Raw genomic sequence first — 13,707 nt, 5'->3', positions numbered from 1 at the left:
ACAAGTCTTAAATGTGTCAAGTTTGAAGACCCCTGGTCTACACAAATTGTAACTCCTTGTAGAAAATAAAATCAATATTCTTTATTGGATTAATTGACAACATATAGAATATGCCTCTAAAATATGGGTTAACTCTTCCATAGATCAGTTTATCTATTTGTCATATACCTAAGGAAAAAATACAAATATATAAAAGTACTGAGTTTTGAGGTGGCTCAACTCTCATTACTTTGTTGGCCCAAATTAGTACTGAAGCTTGCCGTAGCACCAAATATACAGCAGTTAAAAACGGATATTGGGAAATAAATATAAATTCTAAATATGAGCAACACTTTTATTAGGACTAGCCAAAATGTAACAAATCAGCATTTATGCAAGATTTTCCACTATTCCCCACAAGCAACTAATGGAACAAGCAGGAAATAAAACCCCTCAAATCAAGTCTGATTTTGCTGCCTCGAGGCTGGCATTTTAAACCGGTCAAAGATATGGAATGTAAATTGTGAATGAATCAGTCACAAGTGAGTTACGGCAAGAATCCGATTAACCCGGGACAAAGAAACTGCGACTCCACCTCTCTGTCGGAAACGGGACAGCTAGTTCGAATCTTTCTACTAAGTTTGCAAGTGCCTTTAATTCCATGCCTTTTCCAGCCTTTTGCTGCACTTTTGCCTACTTACTTTATGTCGCCCGTCTAAAAATGGTTACGGAGGCGTTCGAGAACATCAGGAAGAAAGAGAAAGAACACAATACAGTAAGTCGAAGAAGAGTACACAACGCCTGATTTGCGCGCAAGCCAACTGGAGACATTCAAGTCTCATCCATTTCTAACAGCCCATTCATTTCTTTCCACTGTACGGATCCTCCCTTCCCGCCTTCGGCGGGTTGATACACAACATTCTAGAAGCCCCGCCTCCCTCTCCAATGAGGTCGTCGTATTTCAGCCCCGCCTATTTGGAGCGGCTTATAAAATGCCAAACTCCAAGCATTTAATATAATAGATATGGTACCGGAAGGCAGAGCTCTGTTAGTTAAGAATTCATCGTGCAAAATCTTAAGTTTTTAGAACCTATCAGCTCTAGAATCCGTTTATTATGGATCGGATTTTGCACGTGGCAATCATACAGTTAGACCAGGGGTAGGCAACCTCGGCTCTTTTATGACTCATGGACTTCAACTCCCAGAATTCCTGAGCCAGCTATAGCTGGCTCAGGAATTCTGGGAGTTGAAGTCCATGAGTCATAAAAGAGCCGAGGTTGCCTACCCCTGAGTTAGACGGTCTGTCTTGTTTGTTTTTCTATAGCCACAAAATACTGCAGTTGGTTCGCGGAATACTTACGCCCTTTATCGTGAAGCTGCCCCCCCACCCAGTGGCTGCATAACCATGGTTTATTAAAGCGATTCAGTTTTCTGAAGTCGCGCGATCCACTAAATCTCTTAACGATCCCAGGACCGGACACTTTTCGCCACCCTAAATTAAAAGGTAATTACTTTGTGGGTCTGTGTCGGGGGAAAAAAAACAACACACGAGTCATTTGTCGATTGGGGTGGTGGTGGTGGTTTGTTAGATCTGTTCTGCTAAACTCCGGACGACCGCTACACGGTGCTATGTAAGCGCTGGTGCGGATTTTTGTAGTTGTACAGTTGAAAAGGAGGGGGGGGGAGAAAGTCGAGGCTGAATTAGGGAGTTGAAAGCAATGGAAGTGTTATTTCGCGGCCTGGATATTTTGAATCTTACAGTGACTCCTCCCCCAGCGATAAAAATGTCAGTAACGTCTCCATGGGGCGGGGGAAAGATAAGCAATGAGGGAGGCGTATAGTTTCATGGGCCAACTTTTTTTCTTAGGGGCCTAAAAGGGCTTTTTGATCAGTATAAATCAGGGGTCTTCAAACTTGGCCCTTTTATGACTTGTGGACTTCAACTCCCAGAATTCCTCAGCCAGCAAAGCTGGCTGAGGAATTCTGGGAGTTGAAGTCCACAAGTCATAAAAGGGCCAAGTTTGAAGACCCCCTGGTATAAATAGTCAAGTATGAGAGCCTTGAAGTTGTTAATTCACTTTGTGTCTCCTTTTCCATCGAGGCAACTCAACGGACTTTTCAAAGGAATGAAAATCCAAACGATCCGGCACCGACAAATTAAAACTATCATAAATCCTAATCGGCCGCGGTGCATCTCCCGATCAAACCGTCCTGCCTGAATGAACTCTTAAGCGCTCTCGTCGAAAAGCTTGGTCGGCGGCCGGGCATGTTTCTTGAGCGATCATTTTTCACTCGGGCAGCGGCCTCCCCCCACCCCCAAAAGGAGGAGGCAGGACAGCGGGCTCGTTATTTAAATCCCTCCATTGAACCAAACCGGCTCGGGAAAGGGGAAAGGCTGCTTCTAAGAGCGCCAAGTCGTAGGGCTGACGCGGAGGAAGGGAGACCTCGGGGGGGTTGACAAACTCGGTTGCAACACTCCCGGAGGCCGCTTCTCCTTTAAGCGGGGCCGGCCTGGCTCGCTCGCGCTTCCCCTCCCTCGCAGGGCCCGCCTCCTGGAGCACGACACGCCGCTCCGATGGCGAAGCCTCTTTTTAATTGAGACTGTCAGGCTGAATCCACGACGGAGCCAGAGGGGGCACGTAGCGGGTATTGAAGGAGCAGCTCGAGCCGCCTAAATCCGACCAAAAGGACGGCAGCCTTTTCTTCCCGAGGAGGGCCGGCTGCCAGAGGCGCCTGGCGATCCCCTAGCTCCGCAGGATCTTCCTCCCAGAGCAGGCAGAGGAACCGGAGGGATTCGCTCGCTCGCACCTCCCGCTTCTAGCTCCATTGGCAAGTGGAAGCGAAGCAGCCTAGCGGCGGGCAAGACAGCGGAGCGCCGACTCCTTGGAAACGGCCGGAGCGCGACCCACCGCCGACCCTCCAGCCGATCGCCTCTTCGGGTCGTCTTCCCCCCCACTCCCCGCCTTTTGTTCACTTTCTTTCTGGGTGGGTTTGGGGACGGCGGCGGAACCCTCCCCTCCCCGAGAGTGACTGGTTTTCGGCGCTCGCGTCCCTGCTCTCTCTTCCCTCCTCCCGGCTCCTTCGCTCCTCGTCCCCTTGTTGCGCGATCCTGATGAAAAATCATATCTGGGGCAGCAACCCCCGGGCTTCCATGGCTGCCGCGATGCCGTGGAAGAGCGTGGAGTGGCTGCAAGAGGAGCTGGAATCGAGCGGGGGCAGCTCGCTGCTGCTGCTCGACTGTCGGCCCCACGAGCTCTTCGAGTCCTCGCATATCGAGACCGCCATCAACTTGGCTATCCCGGGCCTGATGCTCCGGCGCCTCAAGAAGGGTAATCTGCCCATCCGCTCCATCATCCCCAACAACGAGGACAAGGAACGCTTCGTCAAGCGCTGCAAGGCGGACACCGTCCTGCTTTACGACGAATCCACGGCTGAGTGGCAGCAGGACGGCGGGGCCCCTACCTCCGTCCTGGGCCTTTTGCTACAGAAACTCCGCGACGACGGTTGCAAGGCGTACTACCTGAAAGGTAATTGAGGAGGGGGTCGTCCTCGAAGCCCTCAGACCACCTGACGCAGGATTGGCGAGCTTTTCAACCTTCGTCCTCTCTTTATTCTACCAGCCGGGCTGGAGGCTGCGAGTCCCCAGCCGGGGCAAAAATTCCCGCCTAATTCCCCCCTCTCCCCTCGCGATTTGTTCTTATCTCTCCATTTCCCTCTGTCCTCCTATCACGTATTCCCTGTTTCCCAATCTTAGTTGTTTGCTGCCTTTACCGGAGGTTTTCCTCCCGCAGAAAAGATAAAAAAGGGAATGTCGGCATTAAAAGCAAAAAAAAAAAAAAAAAACACGCGAAGGACTTGGAAAGGGCGCGTGTCTTTCGTTCCTTTGGGTTTGGCGAAGCAGGATTTCGCTTTTGCTTTCATCTCCTGTTTGATTAATTGTTTTGCAAAAGGGTTGCATGTGCTGTGAATACGCTACACGGCAGGTATTGGCCTCCGGGCCTCTCTGGTCTCGATTCATTTCTCTCCTCCCCCTTCGGTAGGAAGGGGAAAATGTTCTCCCTTGCTAAACTCTCACGGGAGACATCATTCTCTCCCTCCCGAAGGAGAAATTCTGGCGAGATTCTTCCATAACTCTGAATGGGAAAAATCCAGGAAAGCCACTTCATTCCATCATTCAGCGATGATTATCTAGGCTTTACCTTGCTCCTTTCCTCTTGTCAACTAGCCACCTTGGTCTTTAAAGGGAGAAGGGAGCCTATGTGGTCCCATGTTGGACTACAGTTCCTATGAGTCAGAATGAATACTGGTCAAGGATTTCAGGAATATTCAGAAGTTCTGGAGGGCCCTGCCTTTCCAACTCTCTACATTTTTTCCTTTCCCCTCCTGTCTTGGTGCCCTTTAGCAGCTCTTCCCTCCACAGATGGAAAAGAAGGAGCTGAGGGCAAGGAATAGCTGTTCTACCCCTTGTCTCGCTGCCAGGCTAACTTTATGCAGTGGTCCCGCTATCCTGTTTTCGCCATGTGCAGTTGATCCAAAGAAGCGCTTGTAATAACCGGGAGAGAGGAGGCGTTACTCAGTTTGCCATTCTGCTTTTTAATTGAAATTTGTTTGGCAGATAAATCTCCTGGGTTTTGTGCCTTGCTTCCTCTTCTGTGTCTTTGAAGGCCGGACTTGGTAGATCAGCCTTTGCCTTTGAGCAACTTGCTTAAGCTAGATGACGTATCTGGCCTTGCTGCATTGCATTGGTCTCTGCCTCCCATTCTCTGAAGTTCATTTTGAATGAAGACCTAATTCATTAAACTCCCCATTCAGCTTTCCTAAAACACTCTCCTCCCCTGGAAGCGTTGTGATATAGTTACTCTGAATGAGTGCCAAGGTAAGGATAATTGCCTTTTCCCAGGACGCACACCAGCACGATCACTTGGTGGCAGGATTGAGGCAGAAATAGAAAGGGATACTGAGTCCAAATTGGCCCCCCTCTCTGTACTGTGTAAGTAAAATTAAAATTGCAGATTTCCAAACAGCTCAAGGAAAGGGAAGTACTAAGTAGCGTATGAGGAAAAAAATGTTCTTAGGATAGGAGATCTCTCCCGCTCCCCATGTATGTATGTATGTATTTGCAAGTAGTTCAGTGAATGCTTTGCTGTGCATTGCCCCCATTTTCCTTTTTCAGTATCTTTCTTGGTACATGTAAAGTATGTTTTAAAAGTTATTTAGCCCAAGTGCTGTACTAACACTACCATATTTCCTCTTGACAATCCCAGTTCCTTTAAACTAGCCTATAAACAGGAAAAATTAAGGAGTTAAGCTACTAATTTTCTATTTTCCTCTCCTGTTCTGATTTAGGAGCGAGCCTGAATGGGAAATGTTTCTAATTAAAATTCCAAAATGGCTGTTTCATATTGTCTTTCTTTTTCAGGAGGGGGAAAAAGAAAGCTGATTCTCCCCTTCCTGTTTATGTATACGGCTGAATTCTGTGTGGTGACTTTATTCCAACTGTACCAGGCCATTTAAATACCTCTTAGGTCTTTTTATAATTGTACTGATTTGTAAAGTGTTGCTTGGATGCCTATTAAAGATTCAGGAGAGAATTTCAGGTCCATGTACATTAGTAGAACACTAAATGTAGATAAACATTCTTTGTGCCCATTTCTATGTATGTAGCTCTTTTTTTGACTATGTGATCATACAGTTAGCTATTTAGCTGATTACAGGCAATATTCACATATTGCAATTTTGTTAACAAATGAAGTTTCCATTCCTGTCTCAAATTCTCCTTCAGATACAGAGTGACTTCTATACCTGCTATTATTTTTAATTTATTGCTTGTTCATTTAAAGTTGAACCATTTCCCTCTAATCCGTGTTTTTAAACATCTTTGATAGGTAAACTGGAAACCTCTTATTCTCAGATTTGTCACCTTTTTCAACTGGACTTCTGTAAATGTGTACTGGGTAATTTAGCAGGTGAAGCATCTTATAACTGAGTATGTTGAAAAAGCCACAGCTACTGAATTTCTCTCTTACAGAGTTCTAAGAACACAGGAGCCTCTCAAGAAAAAAATGAGAAACTTTTGATTTTAAGCTTTTATGAAATCTTAATTTTACTACTTTTTGTTTTAAATCAAAAAGGAAGAGTGTGTGTGTCTGTGTAATTAGATTGGCTGTCTACTTTTTCTTAAATAATGCCTGTTGAATTTTTGAATACTTCTTTAATTGCTTCCTTTTCTGCATCCATATCTCTAGTGTGAAAACTAGATGTTAAGGAAAAGATCCAAATCCAATATTTTCATTTAAATGCTGCTTGTTGGTATTTTGGACTCAAACATATGTACAGAATTTTTTTAAAAATTATAGAAGACTTACATTTGCTACAGAACTGATGTTAAGGCAATAACTTTCCTAAGGCCAAGCAAGTTTTATAAAATAACATTCCCATTTTTGAGTTCTCCAAATTCTTCCTTGTTTAGACAGGATCTAAACATAAGGGTAGCGGGTGCAGGAAGAGTTGAATGTATGGATTCTGCATTTTTGTCATTCTTTTAAGGTTGCAATCATTGAAATTGGGCTTTGATGTGATGCAGGTTGCATCGGAGACTTCCTTAGCAAGTTGGGATGAAGAAGCAACATGTGTGATGTACCAACTTTTAAAATATAAAGCCCAGATATTAGTCTGATACATCTCTATCTTTAATTAAAATGCTGTGACACAGTTTTGGGAAGAGTTAAGCTCAAGAGACAAAACAGAATGGGAGACTGGCAACATGATTCAGTTAAATTAGTGACTATACAATTCTAAGCACTTTTACTTGGCAACAAGTTGTAGTAAATGTAATAGGAAATGTCTGTAAAATTAGACTGTGTTGTTAAAGTTCTTGCTATATTGGTACCACCTTTAGGATTCTTAACATTTTATTGTCTTCTGCTCAATGTTATCTGCAGACAGTGACAGATAACGCTTGTCTCCATGGTGTGAAAACTTTCTGATTACAGGACTGCATGTTAGGCTGCTGTTTAAAATAGAGGAACAGGCCAAGCCTGTTCTGGCGAGTTGGCAGCTGAGATTACTATGGCAGAGCTTGAGCAAACCAGGTAGCAGCCTTATACACAGTTAACTGAAATAAGTCCAGGTGATTTTAAACTTAAAATTGCCTTAAGCTTCTGAGCGTGGAAATCCCATTTCTGCAAGTAGTATTTCTTTTTGGGGGCCTAATGTAATTCCAGCTCTGTTGCTGTTAAATGTATATATTCGTGCCTGGTTAATCCTGTTTTAGTTTTAGGATTGATTTTATATTCATGGAATCTTCTGGGCCTCCTTGGGAAAATGATATTTTACAGCATAAAATTAATTTCTTTAAATCCACAATCATGGTTTGTGGAGGTTATATTTAAAGAGCAAATTTCTAAGACCTCACTGACTTAAGAAACATGGCATTAAAGCATATCTTCTCTTCCCCTCCCACAGGTGGATTCAATAAATTTCAGACCGAATACTCAGAGCATTGTGAAACCAATCTTGACAGTTCTTCTCCGGCCAACTCTCCTCCTGCCTCTGTCCTTGGTCTGGGAGGCCTGAGGATAAGTTCTGATTGCTCTGATGGAGAATCTGACCGGGAACCCAGCAGTGCCACAGAGTCTGATGGGAGCCCAATCCCAAACAACCAGCCAGCTTTTCCTGTCCAGATTCTTCCCTATTTGTATCTGGGTTGTGCCAAAGATTCCAGCAATTTGGATGTCTTGGGCAAATACGGCATCAAGTACATTCTGAACGTCACTCCTAATCTTCCCAACATGTTTGAGCATGACGGAGAGTTCAAGTACAAGCAGATTCCCATCTCAGATCACTGGAGTCAGAATCTCTCCCAGTTTTTTCCTGAAGCCATCGCTTTCATTGGTAGGTGTGGGCATCCTGTTCTTGATGTCACAGCCCTTTTTGGTAGTGTTCTATCATAGTCTAGCTGTTTTCTGCTCTTACTACTCTCTGCTCACTATAGATTTCATCTGTCTAAGAATTAGATTTGGCATGTGAAAGTTAGTAGGTATTGGTAAGTGTGCCAGCATTTACACGCTTTAAATATGACTTGAGTTTGGCTGCAGGCTTTATTCCAGTTAAAGCCAAAAGATTATTCTTCATCTGACATCAGTGAATTAGAAATGATAACATGTGGAATAGATTACAGGGAAGGAATTGGGTAAGGTGTTTGATTTTTGTTTGAGAGGTTCAGCTCTGCACAGCTGAGCTGTACACATTCCTTTTTTCCTGAGTAATATATGTCAGGCAAAAATCAGTTCTAACCCAATGTCTTGAATTCTTACTCATGTTAAATCTTGGAGCTAATATGGTCAGCGTGGTTCCGTGATATGTTGATTAGGTTTTGTGTCAGAGTTGCTTAGGAGAAGAGAGGACCTTTCTTGTTGCGTCCTGGAATCTTTCCACGCTGCTATTGGATGTCCTATCAAATTTGCCAGCCATTTCTGGAATTCACATTAAGTAACCTCAACAATTCTCAGAACAGTTCTAAAATTACAGAAGAAAACTTGGCTCTGGCTCACACAAACAAAGCACATCCCTGCCCATCCACCATTTGATCATTAAAGTTAGACTCTGTAATATATTGGTTCATTAACGTTAAAGTCACGTGAGGGCATTCATGCGTGAGCCAGATAATATTGCTGCAGGTGTTATTGGCTCCAGCATATTGAAGAGTTAAAATATGAGATTATTTTTTTAAAAAAAATGGAATTTTCTCCTTCAGTACTTTTAGTTCATTTCATTTTTAAATTGCAATTGTACTGCGGTTTATCTGCCACATTACATATACTGCAAATAATAATGTAGCCGTTGGCCAGCCCCAGGCTCTTACTGTAGCAACAACATATGCTTGAGTGAATTGTTAAATAAATCAAAGTTGTCTCCTTCTTGATATTCCATGTATTCTAAATTCATATTTTTATGGAAAGTGCAGCCTTAGATACTGATTTCCAGAGAGACACGAGCTGATCTTTGTTTTTGTATTATGTCAGTTGATCAAAAGTTTTCTCTTTGCTTAAAGGCCTATTTGTGGAATGTGGTATTTAGATACTAGCTTAGTCAAAACATCCTCTCCTATGCAAACCACAATTTGGTTTTTAGGACAGGAAATGATTACCGATTAAAATAGAAAAAAAAAAGTGTTCAAATAGAACACTACCACATATTTGGAAAAAACCTTTTCATTTAGAAGACAATAATGCTGAGTGATCTGGCACGGATTAATGGCTTGGACAATGATATGAAATGAAAAGCCAACAAGTTCATTCCTTAAATTTTCTTTGATGCCATAGTGTTTATGAATTCTCACATTCTGTTCTTTAGCTAAATTACGTATTTTTTCGAGGCATCAAATCCATCCCTCAACATTGGTGTAAGAATATATTGTATCAATGCTGTCTCATCAGTAGAATATATTGTTAATTACTCTGCATCTGTTCTGGGGTCCTTCAGAGATATGCAAAGGAAGACAAAAGGAAGACCTGTTGCATGAGTTAAAGTAAATGTTAGGTACAGTTGCCTGAAGCTAAATACAGAGAAACATGCATGGAGTTGCCGTCTTCGCCTTACTTTATTGGAAAGATATCAGATAACCATATTTAGGATTAGGATGTAATATTGTGTGTAGACATTGTAATTAACATTCTTCAATAGTGCTTTTAGCCTGTGAAAACTTCACCCTTAAGTAGGGGCCTAGTTTCTTTAAGTACTACTGTCTACTTGAATATAACCAAACACGACGTTTGTGTTTCTTTTAAAGATTTTTAACACATTTTAGTTCTTTAATATCCATTTGAACCTGGTTGGGTTTAATTAGAGAACACAAGCTATTCACTCAAGTTCTTTCCTTTATAGTAATATTTTTTTTCATATGGCAACATGTGTCCACTTAGCTAGTTGTAAGCCATCCATCCAAATGCTCATTAATATTAAAAGGAAACAAGGATTAAATAAGCAGTGTCTTTAAAAGGTTCCAGGAACTTTGGATGCAAAACTATGATTGTAACTTCTGTCATTCTTCCGAAGATATGGCTGGCTTATTTCTTTATCGTCTCCAATTATATCAGTTTGCTTATGTCTTTATGTGGCAAGACAGCATGAACTAACATTAAATTGTGAAGAAAAAAACTGCATAATAAAAATGCATTTATTATAAGCTTTAATCTAAGTTAAACTTCCCTATTTTACTCTTGCTTTAAACACTCCCCCTTCCCCCCCCCATTTCTTTTATTTAGAAAGCTCACATATTTCTTCCTGTTGCAGATGAGGCCCGTTCCAAGAAGTGTGGGATTCTAGTCCACTGCCTTGCTGGTATTAGCAGGTCTGTAACAGTAACTGTGGCCTATTTAATGCAAAAGCTCAATTTGTCTCTGAATGACGCCTACGATTTTGTGAAAAGGAAAAAGTCCAACATTTCCCCCAATTTTAACTTTATGGGACAGCTTCTGGACTTTGAAAGAACTTTGGGACTGAACAGCCCATGTGACAACCGCTCGCCTGGGGACCAGCTTTATTTTACTACCCCAACCAATCACAACTTGTTTCAGCTGAACACATTGGAGTCCACATGAAGGAGATTTTGCTGGGGGAACTTGAAACCTTGAATAGCTTCTCTTGAGCATTTCAAATTCATTAATGGAAAAAGTTTTTCCAGTCAGCTTTGAAAGAACTGGTTTCTCCAAGCAGATCTGCCTAGTTGCTGCTTAATTGAAAAGGTGTGCACCATTTATGCGAATCCAAATGGTTCAGAAGTGTTACTTCATTCACCAGAATTATTTCATGGGGCAGATGGCCTGACATTCTGACTGTAGCTGTTTCTGGCAATAACTGTTTCCTAGTGTGTGTAGAGACTGATACAATACACTTCACTCATGCACATGTACCACACGCACGTGTATTACTGGATCAGTGTGGGTTGGCTTGGTGTGGAAAGCAAAGAAGACTCGTGCACTTAGCAAATTTGACCAATAAGTGTTGGCCCGAGACTGTTTTACATCCCAGTTTACTTTTTTAAAAAGAGGTAATCTTTACTCTTTCTTGGGTTCAAGCTCTTTTTCAATATGTATGTTCCTGACTGTTTGTACAGACCAGGTTGCAAAACCAGTATTTTATTTTGTTCTTGTTCAATTTTATGTTTTTTAGATATAAGAAGAGAGAGAGGAAAAAAATTCAAATGTTTCTATTGACCAAATGCATTTTGCACACTCTGTAAAGCCTCAATATGTTCTCTAGCATGTTACTGGGGGTGGGGTGGGGAAAAGACAAAGGAAGACCTGTTGCTATACCTGGGTAGCATCTAGTTGGAGTTTTCATGATTTATGAGAGTCAGCTGGTAAGGTATGCCCCTCCGCACCATGTTCACCTTCACAAACTTTTCTGCACTGACTGCCAAGGTGAGTAAGCACCAACGTGCTTTCTGATTAAAAACAAACAAACTTTGCCAAACCCTCCCCAGGTCCCATCACCCCCTCCTATTCTGTACCTAATTTCCACTCTGTTCAATATTACCTGAGATAACATCTATAACCTCCACCCAGAAGTGGTAAAAGCACGCTTGGAGGCTCTTGGTTGTAATGTGCAACCTTTTTGACTGTTAACATCACCAGCTGGCCTGAAATCATTCCAGCTTCCAAAGCAATGAAAATACTGTTCATGTTGTTAGCGTTTATCTGGCACACTTGATTCTTACATATAAATGGGTGCATATATATGTGCAAGTGTATGTATATATATATGTGTATGTGTGTGTGTGTGTGTACACACACACACACACACACACATAAATAGCATGGAAGGAGCAGCCTGGAGGTGAACAAAGAATCAAACAATATTGCTGTTGTAGAAAGCTTGAGCACAGACTTCCTAAGGCAGCTTCCCTCACCTGGCACTTTCCAGATGGGTTTTGATGACAACGCCCAGATTTCTCATCCAGGTTAGTTTAGTTGAAGTCTTTCTGACAATTCTGGGAATTGGTGCCAGTTTGGGAAGGCAACTTGGGTACTACCAGAAGGTACTTTAAATAGGAACCATGGGAGGCCATGGGATTATACTACTTAGGGAAAAAAGGTGTTATGTGTGTGAGAGAGAGAGGAGGAGGGAAGGCTAATTAACTATGGAGGCCATTGGAGGTTTTTGAGGAGAACTTTTTTGGGAGAATTTCTTTGCTGTGCCTTCTATAACAAGAAGACTTGTCTATATTTCTCATTAATGTATTATACTACATGAGAGAAAAGTGGTGCTTAATTCCCCCCCCCCAGGGCAGAATGGATGTTGAAAATTATTGGCTGCAGTGTAGTCCCTCCTTTTTCCCACCTCCCTTTCCACTTTCACTCTCAAACTTAAAAGCCACGGACTCTTTCCCCCCCTTAAGTATTCATTTTTTAAAAATATACTTTTTTCAAAAGTAAATAAATCTCCACATGGAAGAATGTTTAATGCTATCACATCATGGAACTGTGATGTGTATGTGTGGGTGTATGTGCTTTTAAGAAAATATTGGAATGATTTTTTTTAAGCGTCAATGTTAGGGTTATTGGGTCATTTAGAGCAGGGGTCTTCAAACTTGGCCCTTTTATGACTTGTGGACTTCAACAAAGCAAAGCTGGCTGAGGAATTCTGGGAGTTGAAGTCCACAAGTCATAAAAGGGCCAAGTTTGAAGACCCCTGATTTAGAGGCAGGAAAAGTAGAGCACTACACATGGATGAGCAAGCAGATGAGGAATCTCCTAACTGCATCTTACCTCAAGGAGAAATTTTATTTATCAGGGATTTAGTGCATCTGTATCTTAAGCTGGTTTCTGTAAAGGCTTCCTGTGCCAATGGTGGTCTACTTAAAAATGCATCCTCTTCATATATGCGAGAATTTGTGAGTGAGGGACAGCTTTTGCTTTCTGTGTTTAATGAAGGAAAAAAAATGAGTGACCCTATATATATCCTGAACCCAATATTGGGACTTTGTTTATATTGCAAATAAATACTATTTTTTCTTTAAAAAACAGTGTTTCTGTGTCTAAAGTGTTTCCCAAGACAGTTTGGCTTCCTGTTTCTTTAAAGAAACATTCTGTTTGCCTTTAACACATAAGTCCAACCAAACTTCTATTTGCTTGTCAGTGTTTATATAGTATTTGGTTACACACACAGCTTAATTTTGAAGGCCTGTGGTAAGATCTGGGGAGAGAGGCTCTGATATAAATGAAAGCTTAAAGAACATCCTGAACATCCTTATTGGCTAAACCCTTTTCAAATGTGGTTTTCTGTTTCCCGTGATTGGGATCTTCCAAGAACTTTCCTGAAGGATATTAATGAGCTCCTTCTCATAAAGAAGCTGAAATTTAGTCTGAATCATTCAGTACTGAAGTCCACTGAATCTTTAGATAGCTATCTTGATTAATCAAGCTTTGTTCTTTGGAGAGCTGAGTTGTAGAGTGATAGTACTGATCCCAGGAAGACATGAGTCTTGCACGTCACCTTTCACTTTCAAATTTAGCTATAATGTCACTGGAAATAGGTGACCAGAGAAGAAGCTTATGACATTTAGATAAAGGTAAAGGTTCCCCCGCACATGCGTGCTAGTCGTTTCCGACTCTAGGGGCTGGTGCTCATCTCCGTTTCAAAGCCGAAGAGCCAGCGCTTGTCCGAGGACGTCTCCGTGGTCATGTGGCCGGCATGACTAGATGCCAAAGGCGCACGGAACGCTGT

The 13,707-nt window shown here is 42.2% G+C and overlaps 1 protein-coding gene across 1 annotated transcript; it reads left to right on the top strand.

Moving 5' to 3' along the window:
• Positions 1-2,617: 2,617 nt before the first annotated feature.
• DUSP7 (dual specificity phosphatase 7) lies at positions 2,618-12,550 on the top strand. Its single transcript, XM_083351419.1, has 3 exons — positions 2,618-3,506; positions 7,444-7,872; positions 10,273-12,550. Exons 1-3 carry the CDS (start codon positions 3,092-3,094, stop codon positions 10,578-10,580), a joined length of 1,152 nt encoding a protein of 383 aa, XP_083207545.1. The 5' UTR covers positions 2,618-3,091; the 3' UTR covers positions 10,581-12,550.
• Positions 12,551-13,707: the final 1,157 nt, after the last annotated feature.

This window comes from Vipera ursinii (assembly GCF_947247035.1).
Source record: "Vipera ursinii genome assembly, chromosome: 2".
NCBI lineage: Eukaryota > Metazoa > Chordata > Lepidosauria > Squamata > Viperidae > Vipera > Vipera ursinii.
Note: the sequence above shows the minus strand (reverse complement) of the source record. Positions and strands in the feature narration are given on the sequence as shown.

Excerpts from the sequence above, each read along its gene's own strand:
- DUSP7 (XM_083351419.1), top strand. The coding sequence starts at position 3,092 with ATGAAAAATCATATCTGGGGCAGCAACCCCCGGGCTTCCATGGCTGCC. Across the intron at positions 3,507-7,443 it reads CAAGGCGTACTACCTGAAAG|GTGGATTCAATAAATTTCAG; the intron begins GTAATTGAGGAG and ends CCCCTCCCACAG. Across the intron at positions 7,873-10,272 it reads TGAAGCCATCGCTTTCATTG|ATGAGGCCCGTTCCAAGAAG; the intron begins GTAGGTGTGGGC and ends TTCCTGTTGCAG.